The 15,831-nt window shown below is 38.9% G+C and overlaps 1 protein-coding gene across 1 annotated transcript; it reads right to left on the bottom strand.

The window, feature by feature from the left end:
• Nucleotides 1-5,115: 5,115 nt before the first annotated feature.
• On the bottom strand, nt 5,116-7,775 carry LOC114880972 (NAD kinase 2, mitochondrial-like). The gene is made up of 5 exons (XM_029197537.2): nt 7,522-7,775; nt 6,788-7,117; nt 5,920-6,004; nt 5,477-5,735; nt 5,116-5,345 (listed from the first exon to the last, which is right to left on the bottom strand). The coding sequence occupies exons 1-5, from the start codon at nt 7,773-7,775 to the stop codon at nt 5,116-5,118; spliced, it is 1,158 nt and encodes a 385-aa protein (XP_029053370.1).
• Nucleotides 7,776-15,831: the final 8,056 nt, after the last annotated feature.

Genomic DNA, 15,831 nt, shown 5'->3' with positions numbered 1-15,831 from the left:
ACGAGTTGCAATAATATTATCAGTCAGTTGAGTCATCTCGCAGAGCTCGCTGAGAATTCCCATTAAAAGATGTCAAAGGATAAGGACTTGAAAGAGATACTTCTTGAAAAAGATAAGAGCAGAGGAGGTAGTTAAATTATTGCCGACGATGATCTTTCTTCGACGCCATAACTTTTATTTACTTTCCATTGATTTACCTGTAGAGAACTGATAAGAATTATCAATATATATTAGGGAATGATAATAAATTTTAAATAAATTGCGAAAATTTTAAACTGATGGTTGGTATAAAAGGCCTAAAATTTAAGCAATAGAATATTTAACCCTTACTGGGCAAGCTGAGTCGTCTATGGTTCGAAGTAAATTGCAATTTTTCCGAATATTCATTTTTAATAATTAGGTAATTCAGATTATTAGACCAGATTTTTGGACAGTCAAGAACAGTAAAACAATTATTCACAGACATAAATGACCCAAGTTGTCTACAGAAATTGCAAAAAATATGCTTGCCCATGGAGGGTTAATTGAACTGACAGCGGAGCTTGAGCAGACCATAAGTGGATCAGTAGTATAGATCAGGCATAATACCTACGGCTACCTACCCGCTTCGTCAGAATCGTTCTCTATACACTTTACTATCCGCCTTTACTTTATTTCTCATCCTCCCACATTTTCATCGGACACAAGATAGTAAAAGAAAATGGTCTGTCGATACTTTTAATTTTCATCCGGCGTCGAGACAGCGCGTAACTTTTATCGGTTTTATTGTAATTTCCGACTCTGTTCGATCCGTCGCACCGTCTTGGCGGATTCCGTTCGTCGAACTTGCAAATTGCAGCGAGGTAAATCGATCGTAGAAGTTCAGGTGCGACGGGGTTGTATTATCTGTGCAAGGGAAAAGTGGTCGAGCTGCTTGGGATAGAAAGAAACGAGCAGCGGAAACAGAAACAAAGGGAGAGACAAAAGATGAAAGCTTAAAAAGAGGACATCGAATCGTAGGAAGAGGAGCAGGAAATTGGATGAAAGGAAACAAAGAAGACAGAGCGCGAGGAGAAAGGAAAGAATAACTAAACGTCGAAAGAAATCGTTTAAAGGGAAGATGGTTGATCGGCGAGTAACGCGGTTAGATAATGGAAAATCGGGAAGAAAGGGATTGTCTTGGAGCGGATACAGGTGGAAATGTAAAATGGCAATACTTCAAATTCATTTGCCCGACAATCTCCGGTTTCTCTGGATGAAGAGTTTCTATTTCGATCGGATCGAAAGATCCTCCTGTCGAAAACTGGGGAAGAGAAACTAATACGAGACGGTTGAGTTAGGAAGGAAATGTATACCCAGTTGCATGATTGTCAGAGGAAAAAAGAGGGAGAGAGTGATAAAAAGGAAGATCAGAGGATGATATCTCTGGTCTCTTTCGATCGTTCCGTGGTTCGTTCGTTCCGACAATTTGCTTTGAAAATTCATTGGGCGAGGCGAAAGGGAAATGAGCCTTGGCCCTCTTTCGTTTACCTCGAACCGTTCGTCTTTCTGCCTTCCCTTGTAACAGATATTTTTTGGCTATGTCTCTGATAACATAGTGGTATCGTATCGCAGTTTTGCTTTGATAGTAGTAGAACTCAAAAAGTATCAAATTTGCTTTTATTGCGTAGAAGCTGTTTCTACTTCTATCATGTAAAACGATATATTTGTAATTCCATCAGTTTCTTTTTAATTATAATAATAAATGATCAGAACTGTACTTATTGTTAGTATTATCGGAAATGTAAATTTTTAAATGTAATTTAAATCCTTTAAATTTTACGTTTTTCGAGTTGTGCCACTATCAAAGATTTTAGGGGAGGAAACCCTTAAAATTGGAGGGAAAAGGAGAAAAATTCAGTAGTGGTAAATCGGTTGGACCTCGGGTGTATTCGTCTCGTGTCGGCTAAAAATTCTTATGGTTACCCGATTTACCACCACTCACCCCCTTACCGCGAATCTTACCCCTGCGCTAAAGTAATGCTGTGTCTATATTCATCTATGATCAAAGCAAAGCAGTGGTATGATCTTTTATTATAATGTAATTGTAAGTGTCTCCAAAATTGAAGAATAATGAATACAGTTATGGGAAACATCTTATCGACAATAATATTTCGAGGGAATACGAATCGATAGATTGTAAGGGAAGAACCCAGACGCCTATCCAAAGTATCAAGATTCATTTAGCCTTTGTTTCTCGCCAACAGCGACGGCTCCAATTTCGCTTTATCCCCCGGCTTACCGTAGCCATCAAATTTTCGGTGCAAAGCCGAAGCTAGCTTCACAGGACGAAGCGGAACAAGAGTGAATCAAATTACAGAGGCACGCAGCTGGATTAAAACGCTAAAGAGAAAAGAATTTCCATTGCCCTGGAAAAAAATGACATTAGCGAAATCCTCGTCGGTTCTTTCCATTTTTTTCTCCCTTTTCTCTCTTCATCTTCATCCCTCTTTTCCAACGCGATTCTTTTGTTTCCGCCTCTCTGCCATCTCTGTTTGTTTCTCTTTCACTCTGTCATTCTCATTTTCCCTCGCCCGGTTTCGTCGGCGAGTTCGTTTTATTTCGTCCGCCTCTCGTTCAATGATCCTCCAGTTCCCTTCCGACCTTTTCGAATTAACGTTTCACCACGAATCCGCAAATAAATTTCGCGAACCACTATTACCGGTCTGGCAAGGGAAGGAAGTAAATCTTCGGATAAGAGAAAACGGGTAGCATGGTTATCATTGAAGAATTTATGTGGTCTCGAACGTTCGTTAACCATCCTCAAAGGATCCTTTCGCCTCGGAGGAAATTCAACCGAGGACAGATTCCTCGCGTGAATGGAAATGAAATTGTAATTCGAGCTTCCTCGTAACGCGTCTGCTCCATTTTCTAATGAAGTTTCCATTACAAAATAAATTTGTTGAAAGTTTACGTGCCACGAATGGCGAATAGTTCTCTATCCAGAGAATATTCCTAAGATATTTCATGGATTGTTGTAGATATAATTCCATTCAGAGATTTTCATATGCACCGTGTGGAATCGCCAAATGATTCGAATGTTTTAATTTACAATTGTGTCGAATACATTGAACCAGTAGAAAGAGACACGGAAGATCGAAACAAGAGAGAGAGAGAGAGAGAGAGAGAAATCAGCAGAATTTCGTTACCGAGGGCACAGTTCATTTGAGTCGAATGTTCGGGCGACGCGACGTACGCAAATAGAATGCGAAATGTCAATTACACCGTTCGCACTGTGCTTTATTAAATTCCGTTTCAGTTATTAAAGCTCCCAGAAAGTTCTGAAAATATCCGAGATACGATACCGGTTCATTAACGCGGCGCTGAAATGAATGAGGGTGATTACCGAGTACATTTTAAAACCATTTTCACCGGCGCGGCGCTTCGACAAACTTTCAATATATCATTCAGTGTTATAATACAATATATACATTCGAGATGTGTGAAAATTGAGTCTTGTTTCTCCTTTATATTTTACCAGTCGATGTAACAGGTGCTGGAAAAGCATACAATAGAGTAATTGAAATAAATCAATCCGATTATCATAATTCATTCAATTTGGAAGACGATAATTGCAGACTTTTGATGATCATCAAATTTCTCTTGTAACAAAATGTTCTCGTTCGTTTTTCTTTTACAAGAATCTTTGTACAATTGGAAGTGTCTAAAACCTCTATCGGGAAAAACAGTCGCGTTCAATTACGAAATACAAAGGGTAGGTCGATGTCGTCCGTTGTTCTTGGTTGGCCGTACGTTTGTTTGTCCTCGATGAGTTCGTCTGGGGCGGATCTCCATTGTTCTTACGGATTGGGTCTTTCGTTCAGATTAATGAGACTGGTTCTTGGTCTCCAAAATGGTCGATTGGAAAGTTATTTTAACAAGTTAACGATTCCATTGGATATCGAGAATTTACCTTAATTAGTTAGAATAAAATTCAATATCTTCTACTTTCTGACGTTCATTGAATTTTCATTTGATATTTCACTGAAGACGAGTAAGAATTTAAAAATTTTAACTCTTTTACGTCCTCTTTCCGGAAACGTTGACAGTGAGTACTTTACTTAGCATACTGTGTCTCAAGCATCCACAATTTGCGCTACGAGTAGTATGAAAACAGTGCATTTAGCTGAAGTAGAAGGTACCTACAGTAGTTTTTGCTGTTGATAAATTTCCTTCTCATTCTCTTTAATTGCCTTTCATTTAGAATTCTCGTTGCTAAATAAATTTCAAATCTTTACCATGTACGTGACGTCTTCAATTTCCCCTATGAGACGATAATTCTTTGCTTCGTATGCTTTAAACAAGCAGAAATTATACTCCATAATATAATATACAAAAATTTGTTATTTTCAATAGCGATAAACGTGTTAATTATTATGAATAATTTTCTTAAGAAAAGAAAGATAAAATTGCAACAGAATAGAATTATTTTAGTCTGCTAGACTAAACCACTAAACATGTATTAGACCAGTGGAGGCAAGTAAACCAGGCAGTATACCCAGCAGTACGTTTATTCGCACACGAGTAACTTGTATGAACACCTGATCTCGAAAGTCGGGGTGTCTGCGGTTCAGCCGGAACCGAAATTACGGGGTTAATGGAAGTCTGGACGTAGCTAGCCTCCTTGCAAGGAAACGGGGAAACGGAGGTGGAAAGGTATTTCAGCTTGCTCGTTATTGTCGAAAAAGAGCAGGTTGCCCTTTGCTAGCGAAATAACCGGCCCATTCCTATCTTCCACGTTCCCCCGCGGACGCTGCCTTCATTTTCAGAACAAACGGCCACGATTATTTGTTACTTTGCCCTACGCCTTTGCCATTACAGATAAATAAGAAATCGGGCACCGTTAACGGCCAGACCGAAAGATTGCGGCGGAAAAAGAAAGTTTCCTCGATTCTTTCATCTTTCGTAGAAGAAATACGCATTTGTTCATCGTACTGTGATATTTCTATGTCAGAAAATTGTGAAGATTATTTATTTATTTTTTGAAGATTTGTACATTTTCGACGACGTAAGCAAAGGAGGCCCTATCACTTGTGTAAATTTCATTAACTTAACGAAAAATTTGCAGGACGTTTATAAATGCGTGTTAATCAGGTGTTAGGTCATAATGATATTCATCAGGGCGTATTCAGGTTTGATGTCGAAAGAGGCACTCGCACCATCGTTAAATGGCAAAGAAATACTTCTGTCTATTATCAGACCAGCGTCAAATCCATACGATTTTACCGTTATTTTATTACACATTTCTCTATCCGGATAACATTTGTTTCTCCAGCAACGTGGTGCACGATACATCTCGCGTATCATGTACGTCATTCGTAGATCTTCTGGAAAATATTCAAGCAAAAATCAGTGACAGACTTAAAATTTCATTGATGTCAATTATTACATCCTTTCATATGAAATGATGGTTTCCGAAATATAGAAAGAGTGAAAGGGTTAATAAGAATGCTAATACCTGCAGGATATAGCAGACTTTGACGATATTTATACAATAATTTATTAGTTTCTTCGATGGTTAATTTTTTACCAATTGCCATCTCGACGATGCTTTGAACAGTATCAGCTGGTTTAACGTTCATGGATCTGTACCAGGATCGAGAACCAGTGCCTGTGCAAACGCATATACCTGACGACCGAAACACGTATCCTTCTTGATCTTCCACTTGTAGATGTAACGTTATTGGTCTGACTGCCAAAAATTCTCCTATGAACACCTGAACGTTGAAAATGTTAGTTACAACATGTTAGAAATTCTCATTGTTTGTATAGTATCGAGCATAGTTGATTTCGGGGAACCTAGGGGAGCTTACGGAGAAGGCCAGGAACCCCGGAATCCCGGAACACGAGTAGCAGGGGAAGCCGACTATGCTCGGTACTGTACAATTGAAGAAACTTAACTTCATTCAGAGCTAACCAGGGTAAAATTCTACGACGAGGCTGAAGAGCATCTGATATTTTCTTTCCTTTCGATCGTATAAGAGACCTGTGAATTACACTTGACATGAATATAGCTAATTGATTTTTGAATTGGCAAATTAGTAAAGAGAATTTAAGATTGGATCAGTGAATTATGATTAAGAAGTGAATTACAATTAAGAAGTTCCGATTTCTTTGCACAAGTCATAACTACAAGGGTGTTGTAATTTACAAGTTATAACTGCCAAAGTTGTAGCGTACAGAAGCTATAACTTGAAACTACTTGGGGGAGAGGATCAGCCATGAAATGAAGATACATTGCGGCTTTTATGAAAATACAGAATCGGTAATACGTATAGCTTACTTAAAACTTAGAAGACTACATTCAATCTAAAACTCTGTTAAGCTGTAATATTATTGTTACAATTATTCCATCATCATTTTTTCAAAAATAATATTTAACAAAACGTTTAGATTTCTGGTGAAACACCCTGTACACGAATTATGAAGATTAAAGTACACTGGCGAGCAGGTAAGGCTTCTTTAGGGAAAATAGCGATAAAAGAGAAGCAGGAATTCTCAAAATCCTCATTTTAACGATATTAATATTAAAAGTGATTTAGAAACAAAACAAATCCCCTCCTGGGAAAGAATGAGAATTAACATTTTTCCTGGAAAAGCCTGCTTTGATCGTAAGTGTACGCCCAAGACAATAAAGAAACAAAATGTCAATGTTGTTTCTCTACAACGACCATATCCGTCTAGTAACAAATAAAAATGCACATATTGATTTCCGACAGGAAGGAACAAGCTCAGATCAGAGTGGATAACTTTTCTATAATGCACCTACTGGCTTCTTTTCTCTCCTTTTGTACGGTCTTTTTCGTGTATGTGAAAAGGTCGACAATAAAGTCCTTCTCCAGTCATTACTGTTCGTATGCGACTTCTCATCAATAATTCGTATTCTCCTGAATGAAGTTTCTCAAATATACTCTCCATATTAGTCGTATACTTATAAGGAAGCGTGAAATAAGTATTTTTGTCCGATACTACGGGATTGATTCCGAGCACTGGCTTTTTGTTGTCTGAAATCAACTTAGACGCCAGAAGGAACGTACCATCTCCACCGATGGGAATCACCAAGTCCGCCCATTTCACGCATTTCGTTGCGTCTCCTATCCTGAAAATGTTGAACAAGTGAAATTAGATTAGCACGTTTCCTCTTATATGTACCATTTTCGGTACACGCTGAACTTCCTGCTCAGGCCATGCTATTATTTTTGTGTAACAGTACGTGTTATAGCGTGAATAGATAGCAGCTAACAACACCGAGTCGCGTGGCACGGAACGCGTTAGTATTGTCAATGCTAATTGTCAACTACCGTGCGTCGCCGACTCTCCGGACGGATCTTTGATACCTTATACTATAAAGCTTATAGCGAAGCATAGTGCAAGAAGCGAGATGAAAATGTTAAAAAATTATAAGTTTCCATTCTGCTACTTTACAGTTGACAATTTTAAGTTCCAAATTCCAAAATTTTCCAATCAATTTTAATCTTTTTTTTTTCAATATCCCCTTCTTACCTTTTCGTGATACGAAAACTAATATCGAGTTTCTTGAGAACAGCTGCTAGATTTTGCTCGCAAGAAATCTGTTCTTGATGCTCGGTAAGAATTTCTTGCGGATCCTGTCCCTCCTCTTTCATCCTCGACAATATTTGATCTTCGTTCAGATCGGGATTCCGAAATCTAAGGTACTCCAATGAGGACAGTCTCGAAACACCGAGCACCAATCGCGGTCGATAAGATGTACTATTTAAACAGGTCGACAGTTTCATGATGAAAATTTTCAGTCTACGTAATCGATTCAGGTTAGTTCGTTATCGGCGCTGATAAAATATTGATACATTTTCGAGCAACGTGCTGCGCAATCATTTCTGATCGATACCAATTAAACGAGAGAGTTAGTTTGATCTCATTATGATATTAAATATTGAATCAGGGGATTGTTCGCTCGCTGCCGCTTTCAAACTAAATATTCAATATGTTACCTGACATTTAAACGGCAACAGAGTGTAACTTCACTACGATGAATCGTTAATAAGTTTACTTTATCGTGGCGCAAAATTTGATGGGCCAATATGAGTGCTTTTATAATTGCTCTGTTGCTTAATGAATTCCGGTTTAACTGGAAACAAAATTAATACAGCTTCAGAGAAATTAGGTATTATAAAATATGTAGTTTCAGATATCAAAGTTTTAACTACGAAACGCGTTTAATAAATAATATTAGCAATTTTTAATTGGTCGTTAATAAAGTTCTTCTGTGTTTCATTATTTTAGATTTCAAGATATTTTCACGGTTATCAGCTGTTCATTCATTTCAACTTTGAGAATCCTGTTTCCGCGATTCTCTAACATTGTACGTTGTTTCAACTTCGTTTCAAGTTGGCAGAGTATACGACAGTGACGAGGACGTCGTATAAGGAAGCATGTTCTTCAGGATTACTCGCGTGTCCTAAGTGATACTTGGCACTCAGGTCGTAGCGAGGTTGCGTGTCTTGTACGCCCGCTTCTGGCGAACTTCGCCGCAAACTTCCTAGAAATTTTCGTCTCAATGGACACTGACCATTAAAGCCACTTAAGGTACTAGGATCACTCCTCGAGTTCGCTCGCCCGAGGATGTCCTGTCGCCCAGCAAATATTCTTGAACAGTACAGTGCCGAGATTTTAGCCGTTGACTCTAAAGAGTTGTCGAGTTTCCTGGCGAGACGTTGTTCATCAGCTTTGTGATCTTCTTACCTCTTCGTAATACAACTTGAATAGCTATGTCGATATTTAATTTCTTACTCATGTTCTTTGTAGTTATTCAGTCTTAATACATTTTTATAAAATTAGCTATCTATGTGTACCATAACAACTGTGTGTAAATTTCAGTAAAGGTATTAAAAATAATAATTAATTTATGTCGATCAGTGGCACCTTAAAATAAAGGGAAAAATCGAATACCGTTACTAATAATACAAGGTAGAGAATTGAGAGCTTAAATTTAAAAATTAATTACTCATATTCTCAACCCATTAACATCTTACTCGTTTGATTACACTCTTAAGTAATTACTTATTTAATTTAAATGAAAAGAAAATTCTACCACGTGTTTTCGTTTTTTTTTTGTTTTTTTTTTTTAACGTTAATGGGATAATAATAAAATCATAGTTTCAAGAGTTGCAAGTCTTTACAAACAATTACATGGTGATTAGACAGATCGATGCATATTAAAATTGATTTCAATGGATGTAACTTATTTCAATTAATCTATTCTATTAGGATGAAGATATAGCAGAGGGAAATTCTTTGAAACTTTTCTAAATTTCATGCATATGCATGCAGTACGGTTTAATGTGGTTTGTTAAGTTTGGTAATGCGGCAGGATAATTGTATTTCCGTAAAATTTTTATTACACTACGAGACATGACAACGAGCCACCCCCGACGATAATTACACGTCCTATGCAGGTTTTAGCTTCAAGCGGATGCTTCAACCGAGTTTCTGCTACGTTGCTCGTCGGCGAACTTTGCAACAAACTTCCACGTTCTTTTCCTTCCTCATAGTTGCTGACCACCAAAGCCACTTATGACGCCGTGACATCCCCTACAGGAAGAAATTTGTTTAGTCGAACTTTTAAGCCCGAGGGAAGAACGGTTAAAGTTTGTTTCCCCGGTCACGCTTTCGAAAATTATATCCCACTACGAATAGAATGCTAAATGTAACTCTGACACTACATTAGCCTCCCTCTTCTTCAACTTCCTGGTTAATTTATTCGTTAATTTATTCTTTGCCCTTTTAATCGCCCTTCAAGTTGAAGTAGGTAATTTAAATTTAACTTGGATTGTTATACCAACTTTGCTGTACATTTTTTAAATGCTTTTTAACAAACTAGAACATTTTTATATAATTTATTCTCATTTTCATTAGGGATGTGCGGGTATTCAAAAATTCAAATGGAGCTCGGGATGGGAATTTTTCCAGGATGGGATCTAAATTTCTTTGAAACTCAATTACATCCCTTCAAATTAAAAAATTTAAGATAAGCCTGAAAAATCATTCCCCAAATGCAGTGTCGTCTCCCGAGTCAAATTCGAGTTCCGAAATTACGGGGAAATTTACATACTGGACGAACTAGTGCTCCGTCCGAGGCTGGAAATTAATACCCGCATTTTCGTGTACCCGCAGCCGCCCAATTTTTATCTATTCCCTTAATAATCCACAAATTCCTCTTATCAAATATTGTAGTCTTCAAATTAATGGTTTCGCACTTAGACTATCCTCCTTCAGTACCACGAGCTGGCAACCTGACAATAATTAACAGGTGCGTGATAAACTATTTGATTTCTTGGCGGTCCATAAAACGCGTTCGCGTTCTGCACGTTGTATCCACCGTTGCACACGCAATATCCTCCGTATCCATTGTAGTATCCTTTGTTCAAGTTTACGTAATTCTGATTGTACATATTGTTACGATTCTCGAGAGGTTTCCGAGCAATCGGACATCTCTGAATATTATTTACCCCGTACAACGGACGATGGATAAACGAATCTTGTATCGAGCCGTAGGTTGGGTTACTTTTCGACGACCAATAGTCCATCGAGCAGATTTCGTTCGATCCGTTCCAGCCAGAATTCGACTGAACGGAGTGGGTTCTATTATCAAAATGACGAGCGCACGGAGTGCAACGTTCGAAATACTCGCAAGAAATCGATGGATCGATTGATGAATACTTGACTCTCGCATCGTTTCTAGTTAGATCGCATTGTACCATACTGTGATTCGTCGACGGATGAACGAGCCTAGTGCAGCAAACAAAACTATCGCTTATCCTCGAACTACGACAGAAGCTTTCCCTCGAAGCGGAAAACCCTCTGCAATCATTTCGTCTTCTGGGCCTGTCCATCCAAGTGGTCGACTGACTCGTTATTATCGTTCCCATTTCGATTTTGCACGGGGACCATTTATACGAACTCTTACGAGATACTTTGTCCCGCTTCGAAGATGTCATGATTACTTCATCTTTATAGGATAACGTTTCAGATGTGATCGTTGCCACTGATGCTGTTTCTGACATATCAATTTTTTGAATTTCTGTACTTGATTCTTCAGCTATTTCTTCAGGCTCTGCCTTTGACTCTTCTTCTTGAATCGTCATCAAGTTCTTCGTTATGCTTGGTTTATGCTTTTCGTTATGATTTTCGTTATGCTTTTCGTTATGCTTTTCGTTATGCTTTTCATTCACTTCAACTTCCGGCGTTGCTGTAGAGTCTCCATCCGTTTGACATGTTTGAGTGGTGACCAAACCCGTGCAAGAGTCTTCGCAAGTCGACCATCTGACCTTCACGCAAGTGCCCATCGCTGGTATGCAATATTTTTGGACTTCATTTCTGTAGCAATTGGATCTTTTTATCAACTTCTCCGGCGGAAAGATGCAATTCAACGACAGGCATGGTCCGGTATTATTGCATCCACCTGTATTTATGGATTTGTCCCTGTAAGCGCGCAGAACCAAGCATTTATCGTCACAGTATTCCGGGACTACCATTCCAGGTTTTGGCTGAGCGTTGTTGTTCTCTGATAATGACGAAGGGATGTCCGTCATCGAATAGATTTCCGTGGTTATGTATATATTGTCGGTTTCGACGTATGCTTCTGTTGCAGTGTCTTTTGTGTTAGAAGTATTGGGTGAGGAACTCGGTCCTTGACTATATTCTACTTCCGATGTTATCAAAGGTTTAGTCATGGTTTTCTTCTTCTGTTTCGTATCCATCTCGCGATCGACATGGACTTTGTTTGACTTAGGAAGATCGTATTCACTCATTGTGATTTAATGTATCTATATTTTTTGTAATTTCAAGTCCCAAAGCTATTGCATTTGAAAATTAGAATAAATACGTTAATAGTGAACTGTATCAAACATTATTGCTTTTATGGTAATTACCTTTCAAGAACTGTTAGGTAACCATGTTTCTCTTTGTATCAAAATATTAATCAATGTCTATTACTCTGTAATTCTCTGTTACATTTATAAATTACGATGGGCTATAAATATCGAAAATTACACTTTTGATTTAAGGTTCATATTTTACACATCTATGCTGTAAGGTTAGGAGAAATTACGACATGTGTACGTAATGAACTTGGATAGATTTACAACGTCGCTTCATTTGCATAATGAACACAGCAACTTGTTATACATACATGCAAGGATTAGAGTTTAAACATTATTTGAAAAATAATCTTTAGAAAATAAGAATTTTAAAAGAAAGAATTAGATAAATAAAAAATTATGATAAAAGGGATAAATTGCCTTATAATTAGCATAATTAAAATCACTCACCATCAAGCAAATTATCCAAACTTCTTTTTACCACAAGGACCACTACATTTATTGCAAGGGGAGCCTAAACAGTCAAAGAACAAAGCCTATTATATCATCATCATCATTAAATTGATGAAAATATACACTATTACCACGATCATTCGACAAGTGCCTATCATCGTCGATAGCCGGGTCATCCATCGAATCTCTATGATCCCTTCCTCGGCCGGCAGATCTCTTTTGTTCCACATAATAATACTGCATCGATACACGTGACGATTCACGCGTCATAGACTGCCCCCTAGAGCTGCTAGCCTGTACAGAATATTCAATTTCATCGTACCGTTCTGTCTGACCATTAATTTTCATCGTTACCTCCAGCGTAACCATGCCCGATGAATATTCAGCGGAATTCATCGGTTGATTGGTTACGCCGGAAGCAAGACGTAAGGCTGAACGTTTGTACCGATGCGACGTCCGTTTCTGGTTGCTGATCTTCGTCGTTACTTCCGTCCAGAGTCGTTCGCAATTTGATATTCATCAGCACCTGCCTCTTTTTGTTGCCCACTTGAAACTCTGATAAAATCTTCGTCAGAATCGTGCTAGACGTTTGCATCTGCACGCTCACGTAGTTTCGACCTCCTTTGAACTCCCTGTAGAATTCCATCGGTTTCGAAGTACCCGCCGCGTCTTGGAGATTGACTGCGCCGTGTGTCAACGGAGTTATCGAGGTGACTGCTTCCGACTTTTCCGCATACGTGTCTATGGCGGTCGACTGAACTTCTTTCGTATCCTCCGTTGTCTCTTCTTCTATTTCTTCCTCGGGTATGCTTTCCTCTTTTTCTTCTACGGACGTAGTTTCTTTTTCTTCTTCTACGGGTATACTTTCTTCTTCTTCCTCCAAGGGAGTACTTTCTTCTTCTTCCTCCACGGGTGTACTTTCTTCTATTTCTTCTATGTGCGTAGTTTCTTCTTTTTCTTCCGCAGATATACTTTCGTACGTTTCTTCTACGGGTGTACTTTCCTCTTCTTCTATGAGTATACTTTCTTCTTTTTCTTCTTCCAATGATGCACTTTCCGGTGCATCGTCCGCCGTTATTGAAGATGGCAATGCAACTTCATTATCCGTTTCCTCCGTAACTTGCACTTCTGGGAAAACTGAAGCAGCTGGTGTTCCTTGCGGGTTGCACAAACACAATTGTTCGATCAGCTTCTTCGAGTCTTTGTTACCACACGTCACTCGAAGGTTCTTGATGATTTCACATTGAACTTTTCTGTTGGTCAATGACGATCTTGCGTCGATTTTTTCTGCTGCCTTTGTTATTGGTCTCTGTTTCGCCGTACTGTCTCTCTTGTTGTTAGATACTGGTGCATTGTTCCTGTTATTACCTTCAGGTTTTGAGACTTTGGGGCTTGTCACTGCAACATTTTTACTCTTTTGACCTGCGTTACTACTTCTCGTATCTGGTTTCTTAGGCGTAAGTATACTCGCTCGCGCCGGTTTCTTTGTTTCTTCTTTGGGAGGTGGAAGGGGCTGCACAGGGGCTTCTTCGATCATTGGAACATGTTTGGATGGTCTATCACTGGATGGTCTTTCCACGATCGCGTCAGAATAAGTTTCCCGACGTCTCACGGCTCTTATTCTCTTCTGGTACGACACACTTTCCGTGACGCAAGGAGGATCGCAGGGTTCGATCAGGCGAACGGTGTTCATATCAATGATCATGGTGTTACATTCTGTTCCTTGATCGTACCCTGGCATCTCATTTCTCTCCTGAGCACGAGGTCCTATCTTTCGGGTCGTCTGATTTCTAGGATTAGTACTTCTCCGGTTGCCGGATGTACCTGGCTGTTCTCTCGCGTTCGAAGTTGGACGTCTACTCGCATTCGGATTGGAAACTTTCCTTCTTTGATTAGAACCGCCGCCGGGTCCGTCGCTGCCGCCTCTTTCGCGAACAATACCACACGTGGGTAGCAGCTGGTACGTCGGAGATCCTTCGTTACAAGGATACATGTTCTCTTGAATATCACAGGGACCAAAACAAGAACTACACTCTAACGAAGTTGCTTCTTGCCCGTTTTGACAGACTTCGCAAGCTGAAAATGTAAACGTTGCGCTGTACAGAGGATCGATGAACTTAAATTTAACCAATTACCTACCACTTGCAAATACTATGACTTTATAACTGAATAGTAACTTCCGGTATATATTATCTCACGTGCAGTGACCATCGTGATTATTTCACCCCATTAGACGTTAACTTAACCCTCACACTGCATCTCTGTGTCATTCGTGTCCCTGCAATTTCTCCCTCTTCTTGTGACTGCAAGCAGTGGCTACAGATTTTTATCCTAAACAACAAAATAACGTTTGATACAAAGTTTCAGCTTTGATCGCTAATATATTTGAGTAAAAAATAAATAAAATATAGATAGAACAAAATCGACACGAAGTATGCAGTATGAGGGTTGGAAAAGTACAATGAGTAACCCTCGAGGAGGTAAAAATGACCCAGTATCGATCGGGTTAAGATACAAACTTACTTTCATACAATGATTGTTCACATTCTGTCAATCCATTGTGCGAATTTTCATTTAAGGAGCAGCAAACGTTTCCACAGTAAGTGGCATCACAATTATTCAATTCAATTAATGTTTCATTCCAATAATCATTAGGTGTTTCTGATCGATCCATATGGGGAACACATTTCTCACGATCTTTGCTACGATCCTTCGTGTATTTCTTCCTTAATTTATTCGATTGTTTCATTATCTGATAGACACTCGTCGTTGCTATTTTTACTAAATGTTTATAAGTGTCCTGTAGTTGCGACCAGATCTTTGCCTTTCGAATATCTTCCCATACAGAATGGTCGATTCCTTCGCATTGTTGATTACAGTCTGCTGTTTTTTTATGCATATACATGTTACTTTCCGTTTGCGCTCTACGAAATATTTGATGCGTTAATTTGGAAAGTACAATTTTTGGCTAAAAAAGTTATGATGATCTATACTATCAATGGTAACAAAATTACTAGGGGTGTGGAGGTACCCAAAAATTCGGCTCTGTTAATTTCGGTATTTGAGCCTAGGATGGGATTGGGTCGGATAATGATCGATTCGAGGCAAATGGGACGTCCAGGATTCGGGTACCCCTAATTTCGGAACCTTAATTCGATTCGACATTCGAAGCTCAAGTCGACTCACAAAATAACTTAAATTTTAAGTTTGAACGTGTTTTCATATGTCATCGTGTATAATCGAATCTCAAGTCGAATTCGATCCGAATTTTCTAAAATCATTTCTCAATCCCAATTCCATTATTCTACGATTACAATTAAAATCTACACGGTGTACTACTATTTACCTGCAATCACGTGATTCTTGGAAGCTGATACTCGACTTGGCGTTTCTCATCGTCTGCTCACAAGGCGATCCCTGCGTCCTTTCCTCTACACTCTGATTATCAAACCTTTCCATGGATGTAATTCGATCCGAATAACTGCGCGTCACAGCAGCAGGT

This window comes from Osmia bicornis, chromosome 4, assembly GCF_907164935.1.
Source record: "Osmia bicornis bicornis chromosome 4, iOsmBic2.1, whole genome shotgun sequence".
Classification (NCBI taxonomy): Eukaryota; Metazoa; Arthropoda; class Insecta; order Hymenoptera; family Megachilidae; genus Osmia; species Osmia bicornis.
The sequence above is the reverse complement of the archived record's forward strand: the minus strand, read 5'-3'. Positions and strand labels throughout refer to the sequence as shown.

Coding starts and splice junctions, on each gene's coding strand:
- LOC114880972 (XM_029197537.2), bottom strand. CDS start 7,775: ATGAAACTGTCGACCTGTTTAAATAGTACATCTTATCGACCGCGATTG. Junction 7,118..7,521: donor AGTTTTCGTATCACGAAAAG/GTAAGAAGGGGA, acceptor CAACATTTTCAG/GATAGGAGACGCAACGAAAT. Junction 6,005..6,787: donor AAAGGAGAGAAAAGAAGCCA/GTAGGTGCATTA, acceptor TGTAATTCACAG/GTCTCTTATACGATCGAAAG.